This window comes from Miniopterus schreibersii, assembly GCF_964146895.1.
Source record: "Miniopterus schreibersii genome assembly, chromosome: 18".
In the NCBI taxonomy this organism is placed as follows: Eukaryota; Metazoa; Chordata; class Mammalia; order Chiroptera; family Miniopteridae; genus Miniopterus; species Miniopterus schreibersii.
In genome coordinates, this window is record NC_138121.1 from 11307867 (window position 1) to 11334164 (window position 26298).

The 26298-nt window shown below is 44.2% G+C and overlaps 1 protein-coding gene across 1 annotated transcript in view; it reads right to left on the minus strand.

Annotated features, from left to right (window-relative positions):
- Positions 1–26298, minus strand: part of CDH8 (cadherin 8) — a 269040-nt gene that overhangs the window by 121194 nt on the left and 121548 nt on the right. The window contains exon 4 of the mRNA XM_081119970.1: positions 19371–19490. Coding sequence (XP_080976096.1) covers positions 19371–19490 — 120 coding nt within the window. The remainder of the gene's footprint in view (positions 1–19370; positions 19491–26298) is intronic.

The following is a 26298-nucleotide window of genomic DNA, read 5'->3' on the forward strand; positions in this document are numbered from 1 at the left end:
AGTGGTTAAGGTTACATAGATCAAAGGCATACAATATTAAGGAGATATTTAAACTTACGTTAAAAATGTATGTAGCAACATAAAATGCTGATAATAATTTCTAAATTTCATTTAAAAAATAATACCTGCCATCATTATTTTATATTTTAATGTGCTTATAAAAATTTGGCAAAGAATGTACATAAAGATAATGTGATGTGTTTTTGTAAAGGAATCGAAGGTTCTCTTTTCCTAACAGTAAATTTCCCCAGTCTCTCCTGGCAACCGTAGGACTGTATGTGTTAGAAAAATGGGCTTTGGGGTTAGATACATGAGAACTTATTTTGGTAGGAATATTATCAGCCATGTGATCTTGGGCAGGTCACTGAAACTCGCTGAGCCTCACAAATCTCTTATGTAAAATGCTATTAAATGCTAAACAAGAGTTTCAGTTTGATATTATTACACGTGAGGTAAAAAGCCAAATGTGTTACTTTATACATGGATAGATATTATTATATATAGATATAGGTACATACACAGATATATATGTAAATATATACATATTTTGTATTTATATTTACAAATGTATACATACACATACATATATATGTGCATATACACTCATCAGATGTATATTTATATATCTTTGTATTCATATTTTATCAATATATATCTATCCATACATACTTATGTAAATAAAATTTAGGCATTAATTCCATGTAATAATAATAAAAATAAACTTATTTTAAAAATTAGCAACAAAGTTTACGTTCTGTGATGCTAGGAGACCTGAACATCCCTCACCAACTTCATGTCTCCACAGTGATTTCCAGGTAACAAAGAACAAAACAAAAGAAAAATTTGCATCCAAATCTCTACAAATCTCTCATCTTTGCCCACAACATTTTACACAGCACGTGGCTATTTAATAACTGAGATATAATGGACTCACGGCGTTGCCTTAGTTTCGGGTGTCCACCATAACCATTCCCGATTTGTATGTACACTCGATGCCCAGCACAGCAAGAGCCTGAGCGTCCTTTGGCCTCCCCTCGTACTTTGGTGCCTCCACAACTTTGTGCGGATAACGCCGCCTGGGCCGCCCTTGGCCTCCTTGGGCCTCTCAGAAGCCATTCATGTTTTCAGGTCCAGCCCTGACCTTGCAGAGGCCCAGGAGCCCTCGCAGGGAGAGCCGGTCACTGTCTTCCTTCCCACAGGGCGCCTTTGCTGGGAACGGCCCCGTGGCTCTCACCTCTAGGTCTGTTCTCCGTTTCGTCGCTTCCCCGATGACCTCAGCCTGTCCTGAGAGTAAATGACCGTGGACAGGAACCGTGTCTCATGCATCCCCGGAACCAAACACAGTCTCTGGCACACGATGGGGACTCAACCAATGGAGGAGGGAAGAAAGTAGTTCAAAGGAAAAGCCAGAAGGTGGGAGTTAGTGAAGAAAGAAAGGCAAAATAAAAATGGTAATGGGTTTTTTTCTAGCTGCTCTGGGGACTCAGCGCTGGAGGATGCAAACACCGATACAGTTAACAATCACCATGTCTACAGGGACCAGAGACCTTTAGACACAATTACAGCGTAACAGAGCCACTAAGTGAGGAGCAGGGCGTCGAAATTTGAACCTAAGTCTGCGGCCTTACGGCTGCAAGAAATGCCTGAGGGCTATTCCATCCCATCCTAAGAATCACATTTTTTTTTTTTAAATATGTTTTTATTGATTTCAGAGAAAGGAAGGGAGTAGGAGGGGGGGAGGGAGGGAGAGAGAGAGAGAGAGAGAGCGAAACATCAATGATGAGAGTCATTAATCGGCTGCCTCCTGCACGCCCCCGACTGGGGATCGAGCCTGCAACCCGGGCATGTGCCCTGGCCGGGAAGGGAACTGCGACCTCTTGGTTCATAGGTTGACCCTCAACCACTGAGCCACGCTGGCCGGGCCCAAGAGTCACATCTTAAGGCCATGCCAGTTTGCCAGAGGAAGGGCCAAACACTTGGGTGAGTATGTTTTGTAGATTGAAGAACCCAGGGGTTCTCCTTGTTTCTCTCGATACTTTACCCATTTCATGACTGACATTTGAGCTACTTACTAAATGCCTCGGTATATGTTCATGGTTCTCAAGAATCTTAGTTATAAACCTGAGTGAAATAATTACTCCCCTGTGGCCAAAAAAACCTCCACATCACGCTTAGTACCATATTTTCCCAACAATCTCCTCCTAGATTATCGCAGCATCTTCACATGAGTCTGACAGATGTGACTTCTTTCACATAGATTTTATGTATATTTAACTCGACTCTTCCCGTTCGTGTTTGGAAACTGTTGCTAGAGAGCAGTAGGCTTGCAAGCTCTAAATTAGACCGTGAGGCTCTATCAAGTATCTCAATGTGTACAAATTGCTTCTTCGCGTGTGAATTTCCTGTCTCACGATGCAGTATATTCTTTGACTGAATAACTAGAACTTCTGCCTTCCCCCCACTGTGTGGCTCACATGCCTGTCTATATCCATATCCGTAGGAAATGAGATATAAAATAGTCGTGAGCGAACAGTGACGCCGTCTCTATAGCTTTGCACACACTGCGCGGGTGACTCCGGTGCCTGGCCCGTCTCTGGATTCCCCTGTTAAGGAATTCCGCACAGGCCACCGCGTACAGCACCGACACACCGCTGGCCGAGGGCCGATGCCACTCACACTGCCAATTTCTTGTTACGTTGAAATACTTGCAATTATTCCTATTCAGAACTAATGGCTCCTCAATCAAGTGGGATTATTTCTGCGAAGAATTGGCTCTATTCTTTCCTTAGGCCGTAATTCCAACAACTAATCATACAGATAATATGTATGGGGGTGGTCTAAAGAAGCAGAGGGAAAGTCGCTAAAAACTGGATGTTTTCTCTTACAATTCAGGACTTCGGCGGAGGAGAGCGGCAGGGGTGTCCAGAGGAAGCACCGGCTGGGCGGTGGCTCATTGAGAAATGGAGCCGGTATTGAGACCCGAGTCTAAAGGACGTCAAGCAACTCTGTTCAGCTCTTAGAACCTCAGTCTCCTTGGCTGTTCGACAGAGATTTGAACACCTAGGTCTCTTATGCCATGAAACGGCATGTAACGTAGTTCACCGAGCGCAACAGAGACTCAGATTTTAAGTGGATCGAAGTGATCCCCCAGAGGCCAGGCTGGTGCCGACCCCGCGCTCGTCCCGCTGGAACTTTCTGGCCCAGTTCTCAGTCAGACACATCATGTCATATTGACCACAGCCTGCCCATATAGTCAAGCAGAACGTGGCGTTTGAGGAGCCCGGGATTTGACATCACGCATTGGGTTTGATTTCTGGCCCTCATTAACCTGGGTAATTGTCCTAAGGCCTTCGAGCCTCTGTTCTCTCTTCTCTTCTGCTACACAGAGGTAGTGCTTACCTCAACATTGTTCTCGCTTTTTGTTTTCTTAAGATGATTATTAAGAAAGATAATGCATATTATTTATGCTATTAGTTAACATATATTAATAACATATATATTATGTTGCTATTTAGCCAATAATTAAATAGTACTTAGTGGATCACTGTTAGTAAGGCTATAACTACCACTGACACCACAGTATTGCTGAGTGATAGTGAAGATCAGTCCCAGTGAAAATAATAATACTCCGTATCTCACAGAGCCTCCTTTGTGCCAGGCCCTGCACAGCTACAAAGTCTACGTGTGTTTAAGGTGCTTGGTATAGACACTGGCACAGAGTAGGCATTCACCTGAGTAGCTACGATAATTATTATCTCTATCACCTCAACCTTACTAGTCACAACCATCCAGTTAGGTAACAATTGCTGTTTCTGCTCAACAATGAAGAAATATGAACTTCTGTGATCTTGGTTAATTGATTTATATTCCGTGAGCTTCAACATGGCTGAGATTCTAACAGGCCTAATGCTCTTCTTTGCATTTCCCACTTCACCAACTTGTCTGTCCCACACCTTGGAGGTTCTAGATGATTCCTCATCGCTGACGTCAGAGTGCCCGGCTCGGCGGGTTTGCCTGCTCGCTTCACATGCTAGTCATTGCTGCTCTGCTCTGAGTAATTTCTAACCCAGAGCTGCAAAACCAACTCAGTGACATCACTCAGGAAATTCCCATCGACCCACTGACCCTGCTTGCAAGTATCTATAAAATGCAGAGAGTAAGTGAGACACTGGCAAAGAGGTTGCCTTTGCTGATAACATTTTCCCAATTAACTAACTCCTCAAACTGAAATTCTTAGAGAAATTTCCAGCTAACAAGTCATGCCTTTGCCCCACGGGTCATCGAGCATTCAGCAACCAATGACCACTGCATACGTTCTATGTGTGGCTAGGTAGGGTCCCCATTTATAAAATATCATAGCCCAAGGCCCAGAGTTCAGGGACAACAAATTGCTTCCAATTACTTTAACACCAGTCAGAGGGGCACGTCTACTTCAACGAGAGGTCTGCTTCAACGAGAGGCCTTTGGCCTGGAAGGGAGGGTCTTCCTTTAATCATGGTAGCTGCCCGAAAGGGCATCAAACAAGTGCTGAGGACTTGCCCAGTTCCTTTCAAAGTCAAGATCAGCAACCAGACGGGGCTTCACAATATTCTAGGGTTTCCTACCACTGCCACAATTATCCTGCTTTTTTTCTTATCAGTCAAAGCTGTGTATAAAACATGGAGACGTACAAAAGCGAAAAGAGTTCACGTGCTGAGAGGAGTTGCATGTTAGAAGCCCTTAACATTCGGACAACTTGATTCGTTTACAGGAATCCAAGGGCACAGAGCTCCCAGCTACCCCTAGATAACCTCACCAGTCCTTCTGTGCCTTTCAAGCCAGTACCCCCCTTTGCTTCTCTGTTGCCGTTTGCAACTTCTGCTTCTGAAACCCCCCGCATTCCCCTCTGGGGCCCCAGCTCTCTCTCTTCCCAGCAGAGTGACTTTCCTCCTTTCCTTCACATTCTCTCTCAAAACAGAATCGTCCCCGTTCTTTCTTCAGGCCACTTCTCCAACAATGCTGCTGCGTGATCCCCTCACGGTCACATCGGTGTCCGTGCAAGACACCAGCTACCTTCCATTGGCACGGTGCTCGGCCCTTTTTCACTCTTGCTTATTATAATGAGTTTTAGGGGTGTTTTTTTATTATTCTTTTTATCTAAAAAATTTTCTTTCGCAGCCCAAATGATTTGCACCCCTGTGGTCAATGCTCCCCTTTGTGGACCACAGAGAGCACGTGGAACAATATGCCCCGGGCTCTATTTTGCGCAGAGTAAGAAGTAGTGTCCCACAGTAACCCACAAGGAGTAAATCTGTCATCCCACGAATGTTTGCTGAGGACTTATTATATATCAAACACTGTGGCAGGTGCTAAGGATGCAGGGGAGGGCCCGAGCGGGTTCCCCGCACAATCCCTACATGCTAAGGATTTACGATCTACACGCCACAGGGCTGCCAGGCTCACACTTCGTTGGCTTCCTGGGCTCCAGCCTTTTCATTTGTAAAGCTGAGAGTGTTATGCTTACCTTGCAGGAAAAAAAAAAACAAACAAAAAAATGAGAGAGACATATGTCAGCAGCGAGAGCCGTTCAGTGTAAGTGGTTCTCAGAGGCACTGGCCAATTTTAACCATGATTAGCACAGGCCGTGGTGAATATGGAAATCCAGATCTGATTATGCCCCATAATAGAGAGGCAAGCACAGGGGACCGGATCTCCAGGTCCCTCCAGGAAAGAGACCATGAGACTCCCGTAAACAAGAGGCCGCTGACCTTCCCAGCAGGCAAGCCGGAGGCAATACCAGGCGGGAGGGAAAGTGAGGGAGGTGCTCTAGTTACCAGAGAGTTAACAGAGGGTTAGGAGGCACAGATTTTCATGGATCTACTGTTCCCCTAGTGACAGTTGTCAAAATACATCAGAGCTCGGTTTCTTCAAATACATTGAGCGGCTTATGATTTTTAACTTCTACATTAAAATTTAAAAACTGTAACAAATAAGTACACCTTCCTTCCCCTGCTCATAATTTTAAAAATTACGACGCCCGCTTCTCTTTCTCTTTCCTGATTCTTAACAAAAGGCTTCTCAGGCTCCATTTACTCTGTAGAATTCTTTTTAATGTCTTTGTTCCAACAAATCGAAGGGAATGCCTATCTGGGGGACGCATATTTGGCGTGTGACTGCATGAATGAAGGGGTGGTGAAGGTCTACCTTCTCTAGATGTCTGCTTTCTCCAGTTCGATTCGGTGGACACTCACTGATTACCTCTCATTTGCTAAGGATGAGGCCTGGTTGCGCAGACCGAGGTTCTCTGCATGTGTAAGATTCTCTGCAGCAGATGCCCGCAGTGGTTTAAAACACTACCTCCTCTAAGCTCTCGGTTGCTCGTGGTAATTACAGAACCTGAGGTTTCTACGGTTGTCTGTTTTTGACCTTCTCACAAGACACAGAATGCAAGCCCTGCAGTCCCTACCTGCGGATGTCATTTTATGCAGTGAAACGCTGAATAAAATGCCGTCTCTACAAGGAACCTCTGTGGGTGCACATGAGTGCAACAAACGTAAGAGAAATTATGTGAATCCGAGAAAACATTTTGGGCTAGGACAAAGGAATAAATTTACCTTCAAATCTGACATTTATGTTTCGGGTAACTTCAAAAGCATCACCTAGCCGCTCTCATCATGATTTCCCTGCATTAAATGAAAAACACTGAACCTTTCTTTCTAAGATGAGCCAAGTGTTAAATCACGGGAATGTGTGTGAGGTAGCCTAGAAGACACGCTTCTCCTACTCTTTCAAAGTACAGCATAATAAGCGACTTATTCAAGGTCACAGGACTAGGAAATCTGTTGGAATCCAGAATTTTTTAGCTCCGATGCCAGCATTTCTCTGGGTGAGCACATACGTAAGCAATAGTGCGCTTTTCTGCGCCCACACTTGTAAAGAACATACATTTGCTGAAAACCTATAGAGCAAATCAAAATATACTGTGGACTAGATAGAGGAATACTGTATTGAGAATTACTAAGATCTTAAATTTTTTTCTCTCTTTTCCCCCAGGAATCATTGCTAAGTGATGGCCCCCAAGAGGTCCAACCATAAGGGGATGCTATTGACTCTTTCTGAACCTATTGGCCATCATTTCAATACCTCCTTGCCTGATAATTTCATAGTCCCAAAGTGTGAAATTATTTTTGTTGTTTTATATATTTAGAGGCAAATTTCGTAAGCCTCGCTATGTTTATGAACGCAAACGATCCGTTATTACGAAGGAATTCTAGGGGTCCATTTCTGGTATAACTGAACTTAATATTCAAAGAATTCTTACGTGACGGAATCAGGAAGACGGTGTACACAAAATCAACCTTCCTTCCTTCCTCAGTGGTCTTTCACACTCATGCTAACCTTGTCAAAATCCTTCAGATTTAACTCTGACTTCTCATCACAGCGGAGCCAGAGGAAAGGAGCCGTGTCACCCACTCCCACCATCTTTACCTTCTCATCTTTGCAAAAGATTGAACGATGCCACTCAAATCAGTGGCCATGGAGAGAGCACCTCCAACGAAACACGCGCTGTGCTCAAGGCTGGACACAAAAAGACAAATGAGGGACAGTTCTCAGGTGTGGAACAGCTCACAATCCAAAAGGTGAGGCCGGCGTGAGCGACTGTGCTGAAATGAAAAGCCACCCCGTCCCTCACAACACTCATCACCCCGCATCTGTCCTCCGCGTGCGCTTTTCTCATGTTAGCATCTCGCTGGCCTGCCCCTCTCTGTTAAAATCACTCTCTGAGGCTTTACGCTTCTTCGTTTCTGTACAAGCGTCCCTGCTCCGGTCTTTTTCTCTCCCAAACTGTATGACTAAGCCCTCGTTCAGTCTCCTGAACACTTTGGTCAATACTGTAAGGCCAGATAGAAGCGATTTCCAGGATTCCTTGTTGTAAAAGGACAGCCCCGTACTGAGACTCTCAGCACCCGCCGGATCCTAGGAGCACCGTCGACAGCACTGAGATGTCTCTGCTCAAATGCCCAGTGATCAGTGCGGCTTCCCTGGCCAGCCCTTGCGAAGTACCAGCCACTGTGGCTGGCACCCCTCCTCTTACCCCGCTGTCAGCATCTCCGCCCACAGGCAATAAACCGATAGATTTCGCTCGTTCACTGGTGCTCACCGAGCCCCTAGAACAGTACCCGACGCACAGTAGGTTCTCAATACATCGTGATGTTTTTCAGCGACTCGATGCATGAATGAACATCTTTTTGTTCGCACGAGGGCTTATGGGGAGCCTGACGTAAAAGCAAATGCGTACAAGGGAATGACTGCCCGCACGCCTCTTCTGAAGGTGTGCGGGGCCTAATTACAGCCGATTCCCCCACTTTCCCATCTCTCCGGGGGGGCCTTCCGGCCCCAGGTTGCTCAAGAGCCGGAGCAACAGGGCTCCACTTCCCCGGGAGTGCGCGGTGTGATGCATGCTCGCCCGTGAGGCACGTCGAGCAGCGCGGGGTCACATCACTGTCGTCGCTTCCTCTCGCTCTTACAAAAATACGTGCACGTGTAAGATTTCAGCACCTCGACGTTTATGGAAACGGCTGCATGGGAAAATGAGACAGATGGACTCGACGGCAGGTGTTGGCAGTCGGCGCGGAGAAAGACAGCTCTTTGTCCAGGCGACAACCAGGCGCGGTGCAGGGACGATGCGGCAGCCGGGATCTGATGCGGGTGGGCTGGGAGGTGGCTCTGAAAGGCCGCTTCCCACTCACCTCCCCAGGGATGGGGCCCGACAGCTGGGCCTCCTGGCCTGCATTCTAGCCCTGCTCTACCAAGATGCTCAGGGCAGGGCTGTTTTATTTTGTTTTTATTTGTTCACTTTTTGTGAGTGCCCTAAACGTGAACGAACTTCAGTTTTCCACCCAAATTCACTTAGACGCCAATGATCTACGTTACCCACAATTTCAGTTGGTGTAACCCAGGAATGAGAAATGCAAGACTCCAGGGGGCGGTCTTTGGGTTAATGCTTTTCCACGAAAAGCCAAATTTTGTTAGGGAAGGGAACACAAGTAGTTGAGTGGAAATTACGTACCAAGCACGCTATGTTCTCAAAATCTGAGCTTTATAACAGCTCTAGAAGTAGCTGTGATCGGCCATCCTTAGAATAAAGAACAGGGTCTCGGGAATATGAACTGTCTCAGTGATGGGCACACGCTAGAGAACGTTGTGTGAGACAGACGTCGAGCCCAACGCCCCCTCCACAGCTCCCGGTCAGGGCCTCACAGGCCATGCTGTCTCCTCTGAAATTCTCAGCCACGTCGTGGCCCCTTTGGGCCTTTGTCTCAGAAACGCGGTGACCACTCCGAGGCTGAGCTTTGTTATAAGTAAGTGCACGCAACATGGAGTTCTGTTTGTCTTTTTGCTTCCTTTCCACAGTTTTCAGTTCCTTTTGATGACAGTCTTCAATAACTACCTGCCAGAGAGTGGGAGGCACCCTACTTTAGAGTTCACGTGAAATGTAAATAAGACAAATGCTGTTTTTAAGCCTGTATTTCCACATATCTGTTTTCCAGTGTGATAGAAATTGATGCCATTTTAGAACAGATTCCATTATGACAATTGTAATATTGTATTACTGCAATTTGGTGTACCTGGTAAACAGGAACTGGAACAGCGTGGGGAGGGGGAGATTGCCTTCTCACGACTGAAGACTGCCAAAAACCTCGGCCGAGCACCACCCCTACCAACATCTTCTCTGCCTGATTGTCAACCATCCTTGTTCAGTTTCCTCCCAAGAGAAAGGTTTTAAAAATACAGTTGTCCCCCCTTATCCATGGTTTTGCTTTCTGCATTCTCAGGTACCTAACAGCCAGCCCTGGCCCAAAAATATTAAATAAAAAATTCCAGGAACAAACAACATAAGTTTTCAATTGTAGGCCATTCTGAGTGGCGTGATGAAATCTCACACCATCCCACGTCACCCCACCCGGGATGTGAATCTCCCCTTCGTTCAGAGTATCCTGGCTGTAGATGCCACCTGTCTGTTAGTCACTTAGTCATTTGCTTATCAGATGGGCTGCTGTGATAGCACAGTGATTGCGTTCAAGGAACCCCTGTTTTACGTTTTAAGGGCCTCAAAGCCATTTACATAACTTTTATTAAAGTCTATTGTTAGACTATTCTGTTTTATTATTAGTTATTGATGTTGATGGCTTACTGTGCCTAATTTATAAGTTAAACTTTATCCTAGGTATGTAGATATAGGAAAAGACACATGGTACATATATAGGGTGTGGGACTCTCTGGGGTTTCAGGCATCCACTGGGGGTCTTGCAACCGATCTCCCTCAGATAAGGGGAGACTATTGTATGACTTTGTGAAGTTAATAAAACATGGTTGATAAGAATGATATTAAAGCATCTAAACTCAAGTGACTGGCCTGAAGCCACAGAGAAGGCAAAGTTCATCCTATAAGAACTAGATGGGGCTACGTGTTTACTCGACCCATATTTGCAAAGGAGGGGTAAGGACCAGCGAGGTTTGATTCCAGCTCTTTGAAATTACTGCATGTTTTAGCTTTATTGTCTGAGGCCTGGTGCACAATTGTGTTTTCTATTATTATTGTTTGCGTCCGGGGTTGCTAATGTATACTCTGCTGAGAGCAAGAGCAAGGGCATCCGATTTGCATTTCGTTTCATCATGTAAATACAGTCGTTGTTCTTTTGCATTCGTAGCTCATGAATATTTGTTATTAAACAGCACAATTAGGCCACCTCGATTCCTGTCCTACGGAGATCCACCCATGTCAGAGTGCAAAGGTAGCTCTGAGGATAGATAATAAATACCACGGCAACATTACTGAAGTTAATGGGATGGGGAGGAAAGTTCCAACAGTAGTCTGTCACACGCAATAAAATTTTACTGCTCATGGAAACTACTTTTAAAGAAACTCTCCAAATATATCTATATATAAAAAAAAAATCTATGTCATTATGGCTAGGCTCACATTTACCAACCGGCTCAAGCCTATTAACCTTACGAACACTAAAATCACTAATTTACTGAGTTCCACATTTCTGCTCCTCACGGTCATATAAAAAAGCCTAGCTTGTAATAAAATAATCCCATTTAAGATTTTGAATGGGATATTACACATAACCACAAATTGTAAAGTGACTCTGGTATAATTCTTAAATGATTAAAAAAGTGAATTTTTTTACATAGCTACACACTCCTTAGCCCTGCTTATTAGAGCTCCCGACTTGTGTCTGTGTCATTGTTCTAAACACGGTGCCAGGCACAGAAAGTCTGAAAAATCCACTTATTTTATAAACGTTGATTCAACCTGTATGACTAGAAATATCCATTTATGTCCATATTAGAACCACAAAATTTTCTAACGGTAAGGGAATACAGACCAGTCCTTATACTCACAATTTCTTAAGAATCAGGGTTTTTCTCCAAGTGAGAAGTCTCCCAGCTTTTTGAAAAACAAAGAACTGATTCTCTTGAGACAAATGATCCTGTTCAGTTAGCTGTATTTTAGACCCCCCCATGCAATATTCTTGAATCATCCATATTTTCATTCATCTAAACTGATTGCTATTATTATTCAAGAATGTTCTGATATTTTGCCACTTTCATAAAATTCAACACAATCCTTCAAATGACAATAATAATAATAAATCGATTATCTCACTCCTGTACATATTTTCTTCATGGCACTTTGAACAATAAACAAGAAAATATACAATGGATGCATTTCTAACATACTGATTCATGCTGACATCTCTCTAGCTGTTCTACAAGCTCCAGGAAGTCAGGGCCATGTCTGCTCCGAATATCACTCCATCCCTGGGAGTGGAGGGGATTTATAAATATCTATTTAATAAACTAAAAAGAGACATTAATCTAAAAGAGGACATTAAAATGTTTAGAGACTCTTTTTTATTTTTATTTTTTCCCCTGGACTCATTGATTTCTGTTTTCGTTTTCTTTCTCTAACCCTCTCTAGCCACTGCAGGAGAGCTCGAAATCAGACAGATCTGGTCAAGAAACCGGCTTGACTTTTACTACCCGAGTAACTTCCAGAAATTAATTTGTACAGATCTTTTATTTCCCTTATGCAAAGTGCCGACTGCATCACCCGCTTACATGGTCATTAAAAAAAGGAAAGAAACGGCATATAGTAGGTGATCAATAAATATTACTTTCCTTCCCTTGATTTTCTGAACAGAATGTAATATCCAGAGTTATGTGCCAAGGCCACGAGTGAGAAGTTACTGCTTCCAGAAACTGATCTAAAGGAGATACATTTGTGATGTGGGCTGTCCTTTACTTAAAATATATATATATGTTTTTATTGATTGTTTTAGACAGAGGAAGGGAGAGGGAAAGAGAGAGAGAGAAACGTCCATCATCCATCCATCGGCTGCCTCCTGCACGCCTCCTGCTGGGGGCCGAGCCTGAAACCCGGGCATGTGCCCTGACTGGGAATTGAACCGGTGACCTTTTGGTGCGCGGGAAGGTCCCCAACTAACTGAGCCACACCGGCCGGGGCTGTTGTTTAACATTCTTATGTAGCATCCTTGTGTCCCTGGTCTGTTATCAGCAATGCCATAGCTACCGTTCTCAAATAACTAGATGATTAAATGCTGATACCTATTGGATATCAGAAGAGAACTGAAAGGCACATTCTAAGCATCTTAAAAGCAGCCCAGATCCCCTGGGTTCTGAAGCTGACAGCCTCGAAATCCTCCCAAGGAAGCTCACTTTCTAACCAGGGCCGTCTTTGCGGTCGCGGCCTATGGTGATTGGTCCATTTGTAATGTGGATCTTGACGACTGCAAGACAGAACACAGTGCCAGGCACGAGGGCGCACGGTGAGAACTAGGTAAGATCCCTGGACTTACGGTTGAAACTCTTTTTCAAAAATAGTATTTCTTAAAAAGAGACATCGTGATCTTTTTTGCTTGAGCCCAGCAGAAATTATTTCACAGCGATGTTTGTGGAATTCGACTTACAGGGAAACAGATGGAGTATTTGTACATGCCTCCCACCAGCCTCTCCGGGGGTTGGCATCTGTGCACCAGGACTACCTTCGCTTAAAGGAAGGTGGTGTCCAGCGCTAATGAACCCCCTTCTCTGAGCTTCCATGATTATACATATAATCACAGACAACCTTTACGGTATTAGCTCTCTGCTTTCCAAACTAGAATGTCCAAAAGTTAGATAATCATTCTTTTTGGAAAATATATCTAAAGTCACATTTGCCACAACATCTAAAAACAATTACTGAGTACCAGCGCTATGTTCCATGTAGTCTTAGGTAATCTTAAGTGCTGGGAGGCAGAGTTAGGCCATAAGGACGGGGGAGGTGGTGGAACTATATAAAGAAAACCTGCTATCTTTAAATAAAAACACCAAAGGTTGAGATATATATCTCATATATGTGTATATATATTGCATTTTTGAGTATATAAGGAGTGTGTTTGGGGTTGTCAACAATCTACTCCTCTTACTTACTGGTTACTCTTCAATATCATTAGATAAACCATCCTTCTCTACAAAATCAACAAACACCCATCTTTGTCTTTCACCAAGAAATTTTGAACCAGCCCAAATGAAACTCAAACCTATATTTGAAGGGAGAGGCATATCAGCATAGAAATCCCAAGTAAATTCTGCAGGGACAGGATCCATAGCGAGTGTGGGGAAAGTTCCTGACCCTCGCTGGCCTGCTCAGGGTGGGTGGGTGTCACCGGGGAGCGGGCATTTGTCTTTTCTTGCACCTAAACCCATCCCAAACCACCCTGGTGTGACAGGAGCTGACACATGCCGAGGGGTCTGTGTGGTTCACAGTCTTTCTGTTCATCATGCGCACCCACAGACCTTGGTTTCTCTAAAAATGCATCCCTTCCACTCCAGCTATGGTCAGCACTGCCAGCTCCCTCTGGGCTTAAAAGTTATTTGTCCAAAGGTGGAAGTAAAATGGCAGTCAGGCCACATTCAGCTTAGCCAAGTGTATTTAATTATTCCATGTGCGTAGGGTGGGGGATTATTTTTAGTAATCATAATCTCCCACAGGAGATTCCAAGCAGGGAAATAAATGTTGTTAAGTCCCCGTGTGCGATCAGCCAGCTGTCCCGCAAACTGAGACATGAGGATCCGATCATGTGTGGGGAACACTGTGTGCAAACACGGAGCAGGTTAGGAAGCTCGTCTATTAGACATTTAAAATTAAATCTTGCCATCATCGTCATCAGCATCAGCATCATCATCTGGTCTGGACGGAGCAGCACAGTGAGATTTAAATACAGGTCCAGGTGGAATCACACGCTTTAGATTCTCATTACTCGCTCCTTAATTCATCCACCCATTCATTCGTTCAACAAGGATTTATGGGGAGCTCTCTGTACTACGTTTGTCAGCTGTCTGACTTGGGCCATATCATTAAATCTCAAGGATCCTCATAAGCCTCATCTTTAATAAGACATTGAAAAGCAGCTACTTAGCAGGGCATGGATTAAGCAGGAGTGCCAAGGCACTGGCACATGACTGCTGCTGCCTGGGATTTGTATTCAGGACCCACTGGTGTTTCTTCCACCTGAAATGAAAGGAACATGAGACAGGCAACTGTCTTTCCTCTATGTTCTCTACTGGTCTAAAAACAGCATAGACTCGCACACCGAGGCTCCCCTGGCCCCTTGGTTGCTCTGAACGTGTGTGTGTGTGTGTGTGTGTGTGTGTGTGTGTGGTATTTGAAAGGGGTGTCTCTCTACATGTATTCTTCCCTCAAAAAGTAGAGAAATCTATGCCCTTCACTGTGTAAGGAAAATAGATATTGGATGAAGAGTGCATTAGGACATCCTGGTGGAAAGCAAAGCACTCTTTGGCTCCCTCCCTAATTCTCCTGTCTCTTGCCTTCCTGCCTGACTTCTCCAGGGAGAGCTCCTGCTCTGGTTCCAGGAGGCGTGGAAGGGACCCACGTGTTCCAGAAGGTGCCATCCTTCGTGCTTCCCCCCTGCTGGCCAGCGCTTTGCGGGAGGGCCCGACCTGGGGCGTTCTGTGATTTTTAGCAGTCAGCCAGCCCCGTGATGGGAAGAGGCACCTCAGCTCTGACCAGCACTTAGAAAGAAGTTCTTTATCTCCTGTGACGTACCTGTCCCACATAACTGGTCAAGTCATACAGGAAATCAGAATTTAGATATTTAACTTCTAGCCTACATTTATTTTATATAGAAAAATACCTAACAGTAAAAAATGCTGATTCCACTCAGGAAATGAAAACTATTTAATTTCTCAATGTCATCCCAATACGTATTTGTTCCCCTGACCACATATCCCTTGATCTCTTCTTGCTGAAATGCCTTAAGTTTCTCCTATTCCGCACCCGTCACTTGTCAAAAGTGTCACCAGTTTTCCAGGACACAGCCTTCGGTGTGACTTCCTTTAAATGGGCTTCCTTGCTGTCTTCTTTCCATATGGGTCTGCTTAGCTGGCACTCCTTTCATTCCAATCCCAAGAATTCTGACCTGTTCTGTGTAGTCACATAATTTTAATTGTCCAGGCAGATCTCTTTTTGGGAGTCATGAGAAACAACACTGACCCTCAACACCTAGAACATGATTTACAGAGTATAGATGTTGACTAAATGTAGATTAATGTGGATTACAAAGGCAATCTCACTAATCAATGCCGACCCTAGCATTGTTTTTGTTTTTTTAATTTTTAAAAATATGTTTTTATTGATTTTGAGAGAGGAAGGGAGGGAGAGGGATAGAGAGATGGAAACATCGATGAGAAAGAAACACCATCGATCGGCTGCCTCCTGCACGGCCCCTACTGGGGATCGAGCCTGCAACCCGGGCATGTGCCCTGACCGGGAATCGAACCACTGAACTCGTGGTTCCCGGGTCTATGCTCAACCACTGAGCAAAACTGTCTGGGCAGACTCTAGAATTGTTGGTCTGCCTGAGTTATTTGAATATTTTTTTCTCAAAGGCCTGCACTATGAAAATTCTTTGGCCAGTCCCCTTGGCAGTGGAAATGATAATCTATGGAATCCTGACTTTAAAAAAAGACCCTGTGTGTTTGTAATTTATCACTGATTCAGGAGGTATAAACGTGACTCAATTCCATGAAGGCATTCCAGAAAGACTGCACATATTATCTTAATTTTTCTAAAAGGAAACCATTCATTACATAGATTTTTTTTCCCAAGGAGTATTTTTCTGTAGCTTATTTTCACAGGTTCCACTGAGACAAATGTTATTTGTATCCAATGAAGAAAGATGGTCTGAGTTTCAAAAAAAAGGTCAATGAATTAAGCTAGTTTATTTTTAAGCAAGTCATTTTTCATACTCTTGCTTGCCTGGAGCAAAGTTTAGACTGTCCTGCAACTTTACTGTGGTTTCTCTAGATAATTAAGCATTTATTATTCACTTGCCTTGCATTTCATTGACACTTTCCATCTTCAATCACTCACGATGGGCTGCAACTGCTTTCTCACTACTGTCCTCAAATTAGTGCTTCTTAAATAAATGCCACATCGCTCCCTGTCTGAGCCCAAAATGTTATAAGCAAACATATGGTATTGGGGGTGGTGAGGAAGGGAAAACAAAAAAAATACATTTATAGAATACAAATAAGCTATTTTCGGCCCTTTTGAAGCTATTCACAAAAAAATGGCAATTTATTTCACAATTACTGCCGCCTTACATCTTCTCTGTCACCCAAATGCCTCCTAGGTCTATGTATAACAGAGACCTGGGCCTGCTTCCAAGTCCTACAGGTCCCTGTATAAACCAATGACAGCCCCAAGCATGAGCTACACTGCTTGGCTGTCATGTGGGGGCACCGAAGGATATTGAAAAATGAGAGTTTGGGATCAGACAGACTCACTTTGAATTTTGCTCCAAACATCTTGGGCAAGAAATGTTTCAGTTCTGACCCTCTGCAACTCGCAGTAAAACTGAGATGACGTTATTATCTATCTGGAAATACTGTGAGGAATAAATTAAATTACACTCGATAATCATGCCAATCCCTTAGCACTATGCCAAGGGCATAACGCATCCGATAAATGAGGTGGTGGTTGCTTATGTTCTTGCTCTTTTCTTCTTCCTGCTCTCCTAACCGTTTGCCGGGGGATCTGATTGAAAGACGGGGAAGGCATTTTGCCGACCTCTCTCTGCAACACAGTTTGGTCACCTGCAGCACAGAGACAGTAATTCTTGCCCCCACCGCCTGGCCAACCCAGAGAAACGCGCTCCTCCTGTTGGTTGCAGTCATGAGCATCACTAGCCCAGCGACCTCCGACATCAGGTGTATTCATAACCATTCCTCCCTCGCACGGTGGCCCCTGAGCCTTCCTCTCTCAACATGTGATCTGGAACTGAATCTGGGAAAGAGTGTGTCACGGTCCCAAGGCTCTTTTTGGCCAGTACGAGGACACCATGGTGTTGGCTGGACACGTAAGACATAGTTTGAGACTTGGAAATGGCAGACGTTTTAGCCCCAAGTCAATCTCAGCGACAACAATAGGGACCACATCTGAGGTTAAAATGATGTTCTTCCCACCAGAGGAAGAAAATAAACAGGATATAAACCAGAAACCACGTTGCATTCCCCAGCGGGTTCATCACAGTCTCTTCTCTGAGCTGGGCAAGCTTTTCTCTCCCTCTGTCTTAATCCGGTCTTCCTCCCTTCCTTCCCCTGTCTTTCTTTGCTTCTGTTTCATTCCACTTTCCTACCGAAAATACTCATTGAAGGAGTTCTAGGTGCCCGACACCCTGCCAGGCACGGGGATCGAAAGGGAACCGATCAGACAAGCCCCCATCCTTTCACGCACTATGCCTTCTAGAGTGAGAAGTGACTTAAAAAAAAAAAATAGGACATCTCCCATTTTTTCTTTTTCCTTAAAATCCAGAGCTCGGCCTCTCCCCCAGGGTCATCAAGGGGCCCAAAGGAGATGAAGTTCCTGACAGACTTATTTCTTCACTGAGGAAGAATATGTAATTATGCCCCTAATTAATGCAGCTTAGAAGCGTTCCTTCCGTTTCCAAATCTAAATTCAACTTTAAGCCATGACCTATTTATGTATAAATAAACTTTTTTCTCACTTTAAAACGCATGAGGATTTTACTCTTTGAATTTAAGAAAAGCAAAGAGAGGCTTTACATTTTTAATTTAATTAATAATTGAGTTAATGGTACAATGTGAATATTCATCTCAATAATGCCGAAAACTCATGAATCTAAGAAATGATATTATATGTGTATCTAGCTGTATATCACGTTTCTACTTGGAAATTTGCAGGCAAAAACCACCAGATACAGAAAAAAGGATATCGCTATTTACGGTAACTTCCAAACGTGCCACCAAAATAGCCCGTGGGTTATAAAAAGTCTAACAAAATGGCTTTACTCTCTACGTATACTATTAATATTAAACGATAAAAAGATTTATCTTCATTTGCAAAAACTATTGTTTAATGAAATTATGTTTTCTAAAATCTGTACCATGAGACTCAGAATACTGGCTAGGTTTACTGTTGGTAATTATGATAAAACATATTACATATAATATAACAATATATTGTATTAGAATACATCATAATATCTTCATCATAAACTCTAGTGGGTAGATACCAGTATCTGTTTTACACATGAGGAACCTAATAGCACATGTAATACTCACCCATTGAATTGTTACCATGTGTCATGTGCTGTTTGGCTGGTATTTATTGATCTGATCTTGACCATAACAGTACTAGGTGGGTTCCATATCCACTTTGCAGATGTGTAAGTTGAAACTTAGACAGATATATAAGCCAAGCTTTGTACAGTCAATACATAGTAACTAAATGTTTTTTGTGTTTTTTTTAAATTTTCACCCCAGGATATTTTTCCCACTGATTTTTAGAGAGAGTGGAAGGGAGGGAGGAGAGGGAGAGAGAGAGAAACATCAATGTGAGAGACACAAAGATTGGTTGCCTCCTGCACTCTCACCGACCAGGACCCGGGATGGAACCTGAGACCCTTTGGTCCACAGATTGACGCTCTAACAACTGAGCCAAATCAGCCAGGGCAAAATTTATTCTTAAATGTGATATTTAAGTCTTCCTGAGGTACAGCCACTTTTTTTTCTCCCCAGGTTGAAAAAAGGGTGGCAGGCCAGCTGTTAAGTAGGTGATATTGGACAAGGGGTTCTGCAATTTGTTTTCATCATTATCAAGATGATTGGAGGGCTTGCCATGTACCTCACACACTGCACAGAAATAACACATTCAAAATATTATTGATACAGGCAGTAAAGTCCTTAACCGTAGCATTTCATAATCCAAATCCCAAGAAAAGTGTTTCCCTGAAGCAATAACATGGTGAGGAAAATTCAAAATTTAGTTCACAAACCTGTTTCAGGCTCAATGGAAAAATAAGGCTGCCCCTCCAAGATACTATAAACCAACTTGGCGCTGTTTCCATAAACTGGGTCATCAGCATCGGTGGCTGTTACATTAGTGACAGACGTACCTAAAAAAAAAGAGAGAGAGAGAGCGAGAAAGATAATAATTAACACATGATTCTTTGCCAAGAGCTAAAATTTGCTAAGCGGATCATACAGAAACCCACGTGTGGGAATATGGAAGAAAAGAAATCTTTTTTCAGATATGGAGATAACGACTCCATCGTAACTTCAACAATATCCAAGTCTTTTAAAAGGAAGAAGACTGCTAGGTGGAAGTGCTACATAAAGATGGCCCTTTTAGAAGCAGTTTCCTTTAAGATCCTTTTATAGTTTTCATTTGAAAGCTACCTATCAGACTCACATAGGCTTGGAGAATATTGAAAAGGAAACATACCAAAGAAATATGAAACGTAAGCTTAATAATGCAATATAACATGTAGCGTTGAAGTTCTGCAAAAGCACAATTGAATATATATTTTAAAAACGGCTGTTGGTAAAAGCTGTACAGAAATATTAAAGGGACAGTTCATGCATCTTACTCAATTCCTCAGAATATAAAATGAGATCGGGACCACGAATTCATCCGCACGTTTAGGTGATAAGGCTTTATGGATAATAGAAGCAATTATTTTTTCGCATTATCTATTTTTTTCCCCTCATTCATTCAGCAGTTAAGAACATAAGGCTTGTTCAGATGTGAAGTATATAGACTAAGACAAACATCGACAGGCAACAAGCTTACAGTTAGGTGGGGGAAGTGAGAGGAGGGGACAGCCAGCTATATAGAGAAATTCAGCAGAAGGCAATAGCACCAGGTTTGGACCCCCCACTTAGTCCAGAGGAGAGGGTGGTCAGGGACAGCTTTCTGAGAGACGTAGCAGCATTTGAGTTAAATTATGTGAGACAGGCAGAGTTTAACCCGGAAAAGAAGGGCAGGGAAGGAATTTGAAGCAACAAGTCACATATAAGTGGAGGCAAAATACCGAGAGGCTGTGGGTAATTCCGAGAACTGCTGAGACTGCAGAGAAACGGGAGAAGTCTGGTGTGATAATAGCATCATGTGCTACAAGGGCAGGGTCCAAGTCTTCTGGATCCAGTAAGTGTTGGACATATCATAATTACCAAACACATTCACTCATGGAATGTGTGGGTGAATGAACAAACCATCTGACGGTTTCATGAGGAATGATAGGTACACATCGCAGGTGAGCTGCCCGGAGAGTAGACTCTGAGATAGAGAACTCTTGCAGAATTTGTACTGGGGAGTCCTCTACGATCAATATCTTGGGGAAGCGAAGGGACAATCTTGGGCCAAAGGGCACTTGGGCTGTGATGTCGTCACAACAAAGGCCTCAGTGGACCCCACTGGGGCCCCTAGAGCTGGTATGTCACTGAGGAAATGGGGCCAGGCCTTTAGACTCCAGCACTGACCAGTTATTGGATATGGGAACCCCCTTGGAACGGAGGCCAGGCCTTGGGCCAGGCAGCTTTCTTCAGCGGAGGGCCCATCAGCCCAGAGCTGTCAATGTTAACACTCCCGGCAACGAGGGAAAGAGAGTTTCAAACCCGAAGGAAGTCAGGGGTGGGTCCCAGCAGCGTACTTCCATGTTGACTGAAATGAGGTGGAGCTTTTCCAAGATCTTGCCAAGTCAGGATCACACTGAAGCATTTTCAATTACGGACGCTACACAGGAAAATGTAACAGTGACATTTGTTGAGTGGTTGGTAGGCCTGTCAAATTGGAATTTCTACTCATAATGATGATTCAGAGGTTCTACAAAATCTACAGTTAGGAAAAAAAAAAAAAAAAAGGCAACGAATGTCATTTCACCAGACACTGGGAACTATATAAAAAATTAAAAAACCAACCAACCAGCCAACCTAGGGGTCACATTCACAAGTAAGTCATCAACTAGCTGGTAAAAATAAGCATGGGAAAGTACAATATTGTAGTTATTTGAATACTGTGTGGGATTGAGAAGAACTGAGGGGAAAAAACAAAACAACTTTACAGGTGAGAGGAGGAGAGTGGGATCGAAGTACCAAAATAATTTTTTAAGAGGAGAGAGGACTGGAAAAGTCAGCCATCAAAGCTACGTCTGGAGATGCACACTGAGAATAAAATACAGGGGCATTTGAATGCCAAGACGGGGGGCTCTGGGTTTACCCCACAGGAAACAGAAGACACTTCCCTTAGCGGCCGGTCCTCACTGTGGGCCCCCCTCGCCCTCGCTCTGTCCATGCTGCCAGGTCGACTGGAGGCGGAGATGGGGACGAGCAGGGGATCAGACTAGCTACGAGGCTGTGGCAGCAACCCAGATAAGAGGCGACAAAACATTAACACGGGACAATCACAATAAAAATGGACATCGATGCGGATTTTCTGGTTTTGGCCCTTGCACTGAGCGTACGTAAGATGTTCCACTGGGGGTAAACTGAATGAGGGATGTTCAGGAACTATTTCTGCAACGTTTTTCTGAGTCTAAAATTCGTTCCAAAAATGTTCAAGAACGAATTCAAGAGTCCCGGAAAGAAGCGACCGAGGCCAGAGACTGACGAGAAGGGTGAGGTCCTCCCTGCAGAAGACCATGCCCCAGTTTTCTGTTTTGTTGTGTTTTGTCGTCTTGGATTTTTACTTTGGTTTTTTTTCCCCCTTTGGTTTTGTTTCTTGAGGAGAAATGTTTTTCTCGTTATGAAGCAACACATTATCAGAAAAATAAAGTCAAGGGCTCTACTCGGTATGATATGAAGTTAATGAATGGGAGCAGGCACTGCAGAAAGAGAATTGGACAGATTGTCAAAAATCCTTGTCATAAAACATATATATCACCCCAATTACCTTCTACGGGTGACTCTTTCATAAAGAAATGTCTTGATAGAGAAAAGCATAAATCTGGATGGTTTCTGAACGACGATAAGATTACTGTATATGTATATGAAGTGGGTTTATTAGGGCAGAGTAGCCAGGGGGTTAACAGTTTTGCCGACGGAATACTTCCAGCCTCTTCTGAAACACTTACCTCTGTCTCTACGGGCAAATCACTTATCCTGGCTTAGCCTCGGATTTCAGACCTACAGCATACATTAGAGCTATTACGAGGGTTCATCGAAATAGTGTATGTAGGGGCCTAGCACAGAAATTACCACATGCTAAGCCTGGGAGTACCAACTCTGCCTACTTATCAGAACCTGACTTTGAAAAGTACTTAGATCCCTGCGGTCCCTTTCAGCTCTGGGGGTGGGAAAACAGTGATGATGGTGATGGAGGGCTTTTAAAATCTTCTCAGGCGATTCTGGTATCAGAACGACTATGCCGGGGAGCAGACCTTTTAAAAAATTAGCATCACTCTTTGCCACAGAGGCGTCCATTTCTATTGTGATCCCTTCAAAGGAGCCTTGCAGATGTGTGAGTGCAGTCGTTTGTAGGCCATTCATACCTCGTAAGGGACCATGGAGGTGATTTCTTGTTACATGAGCGCCAGGGAAAGGCTCTAGGGAGTTGACAACCACAAGACTGACGTCACCATATCTACCTTCGTGGATTATTGCACCTTGAGTCTATCTTATCACGCGAGGCACCCCGTGGTCACGTTAGCAAACGCCGAGGAGGGATCAAGGAGATGGCCCTCTGTCACTTGCTTGCCCTGTGATTCCGTTTTTCCATGCGCGAAGATGGTGATTTTTATTCTGCAAATCTCCAAGATTTGCGTGAGGATCATACGCAATGATATTCAGTATAAAAAAGTGGCTGGGGAGATAACCTGGAGCCACACTGCCTTGAACCAGGTCGCTTGCTTTAAATGCCATTCCCAACGTTCACTAGTCCCGCGTTCCTTCATCTCTAGGAGAGGGAGGTGGTGATCGCAATTGTTACATCGCAGGCTTATTGAGATCATTAAATGACACAGTGTATGCAAAGGATACGGGAGGGTAATTAACACGGCATTTCTGAGAGCCTACCGTCACTGTCATTACAGGTACACTTACGTATGTACACGTGAGGCTCAATAAAAACTTTAAGTGGTGCTGAGGTTGTAATTTATAACTAAGTGGAGCTCTGCCCACATTTTCATAGTAGGATATTTTCTTACATTTGAGGGGGGGCACACAAAAAGACATTCCCAAATGTAACGATATGTTCATGTCCTTTTATGAAAGAAACATACACACACAATCTTCCATCATCCCATCCAATTCTGCTCTGGTCGGTTTCCTCTGTGGCCTAAAATTGATGTCATTAAGCACAAAGTCAGGCGCTGGGTCCATGGTCCACGGCAGCTTCTCTATGTATTTGAACGGATGTCACTGCGATCTCCCGGCCCATGCCAGTCACACACACTCGCCAAGATGAACAAGCGGGCTAGGGACAGCCCCAGAGCTAAGTCAAGCTTCCCCCGGACCCTCATGCGGGATCTCTCTCTGCCTGACGCCCCGCTTCCCGGGGAGACCCTCATCCTTCAGTATCAGACGCCTGGAAAGGAACAGTCCGCGCCGCTTTCAGTCAAGGATGCTCTTTCTCCTAACGGCGAGTCAAGGCTGTTGATGCACCTGTAGGCGGGGAGAGATGCCTGTGGAGGTTTCGTGGAAACGTTTGTCAAGTGATTACCCAGAGGCGGGAAAACGGATGCTTTGAGGTTAATCTTGCAGCCGGAAAGCTTCAAGCTGCGGTATAGGCTTCTCCATGGAAATGCACGCAGAATGCAGGCCACAGAGGCGGATTGAAAAGTGGAAACCTTGCAGGATAATGTTTCTTCAAAGCGGCAAGTGTTGGTGTGTGATAAATGGGACCCTGAGTAATACCCACAAAATAGAACAGGATTCTCTGTTTGTGTTTTCATTTGGAGCTGTTTCTGTCCCTTTGTCGAGGATACAAGAGACTCATTTAGCGAGTGACTATGAGTTTGACACCGTGCCATTGCTCCAAGAAAGCCCGTATTATAATCCAACTAGATGCTGATCCCATTATGATAATATAGCTGTTGTGTTTCCAGCTGTTGTCAACAAAAATGATCCCGTTACCACAATTCATCCTGCCAGTAACAAGTCAAGTATGAACACGTCAATCCCAAGGTGAATTCTGCTTTTAATAGACCCATTTTTCTCCGCCTCTAGTTTATATTGGTGAAGTGAGATCAGGGCCAGCGATCTGCTTGGGTTTTAATGAGCAGAGAGAGGGCTTACAGTATCAGCTGCTTTTTGCAATACTTTCAGCTTTGCTTCCATTAACAACGCGACCCACCCCAGGCCCTAGAATGAAAGCAAACACTAAGAACAAAATTAACCATCAAACATTTTTACACTGTCAAGTTAGAGGTTCTAGTCTGCAGACAAACTAAGAGAAAAGGTCTTGGAGAAAATAAGACGTTGGATTGGGGTTTGGGGTATGTACGACCCATGGGCGGAGTGTCTGGCATTATCACCTGAAGGCGTCTTACTTTACACGTTCACATATACCAAAGATCACAGGCCTCCCGGGCCATAGCAACAATGCAGCTGCCTTCATTATTGTCATAAAACTAAACCCGCAGCCCACCTTCCCTTGTTCTCCTTCATTTTCCCAAGTATTAGGTGGTGCAAGAGGTGACTGGGCACAGGCATTGCCATGGAAACCTATTTCGGTGGTCGCTGGATACCAGAGCAATAATTTCCTAGGACCCGTATAACTTGTTGACATTTAAATTATCACTTACTAGACGCGGGTGCCTCTGGCCCTGAGTTTTTCTAACTGTGTCACGACAGAGGCATTATTTTTTAGTTTTATGGAACAGTGCTCTGAGACACTTGTGCACCTGACTGGCATGTACTTCTAGAGGCTGATTTGTTGTGGTTCCTCCCAGCACCCCCACCCCCAGTGCAACAGAGCATAGGTCATATAGCGAGAAATAAACGCGAGCAGCCCATGCGAGTTTCTTCGCATCTCCGAGTCTAACGGATTCCACAGTCTTCAACATTCATGTGTCCTGGAGGGCCTCAAGCAGATCCCCCAGGGCGAAAGATGGCCTAAATCATACCAGTGGGGGTTTTCTTTGTTTTTTAAAAAAGTATATTTTTATTGAATTTTAGAGAGAGGAAGGGAGAGGGAGCGATAGAAACATCAATGAGAGGGAATGGCGGTTGGCTAACTAGGCAAGTTAGGGTGACTACAGGAGATCAAATCCTTCCCTTTTGTTGGGGCTCAATCTCGTGATTTATAAAAGCCAACTAAATAGGAGGCAGAGGTAGCAAGTGCTTGACATTCACTGCAGAAGCCTCTCTCTTAAGGCACAGAAAGCGCAGTGAAATCCTAAACCATGTCCCCTTCTACCCTTCCAAAGGCCTCACCATGGCTCACCGGGTGTTCTCTTCATGTGCTAGCACTCAGCCTGTAGTGAAATGTCGCTGCCAAATTCTACATGCTCCAAATTGAATTTATTACAGGACCAGGGGCAGATTCTTAACTGCAGTTGGGCGAATGGACAGCGCTGAAATGTATCCTGTCGCTTCTCTGGCTCTGTGATGTGGGACAGAAGCTAGGGAAATGAAATTCAGTTTCCATATTCTGCTCTGGAGCATTCAGAGGGCTAAACAGTTTTGAAACTTAATGAGACATCCATAGACACTTAACATGTTGTTTTTCCAACGAGCCCAGAACTTTCTGGAACAATTAAACACTTCAGAAAATGCATCTGAGCACACAGATGTCTTCTAGTCACCCGTGCGTCCTTGGGGCGAACATCTGTAATGCGCATCGGGTGCGGGAAATGAAGAATATTGTATGAAAACGTGTGGCTGTGGAGTCTCGGCCACGGTCACTATGCACAGGACGAAGGTACCTTCTGCGTCCCTCACAAACAGCACCGGGGTGGGGTCCTACCCACCGCTTTTGCAAACAAA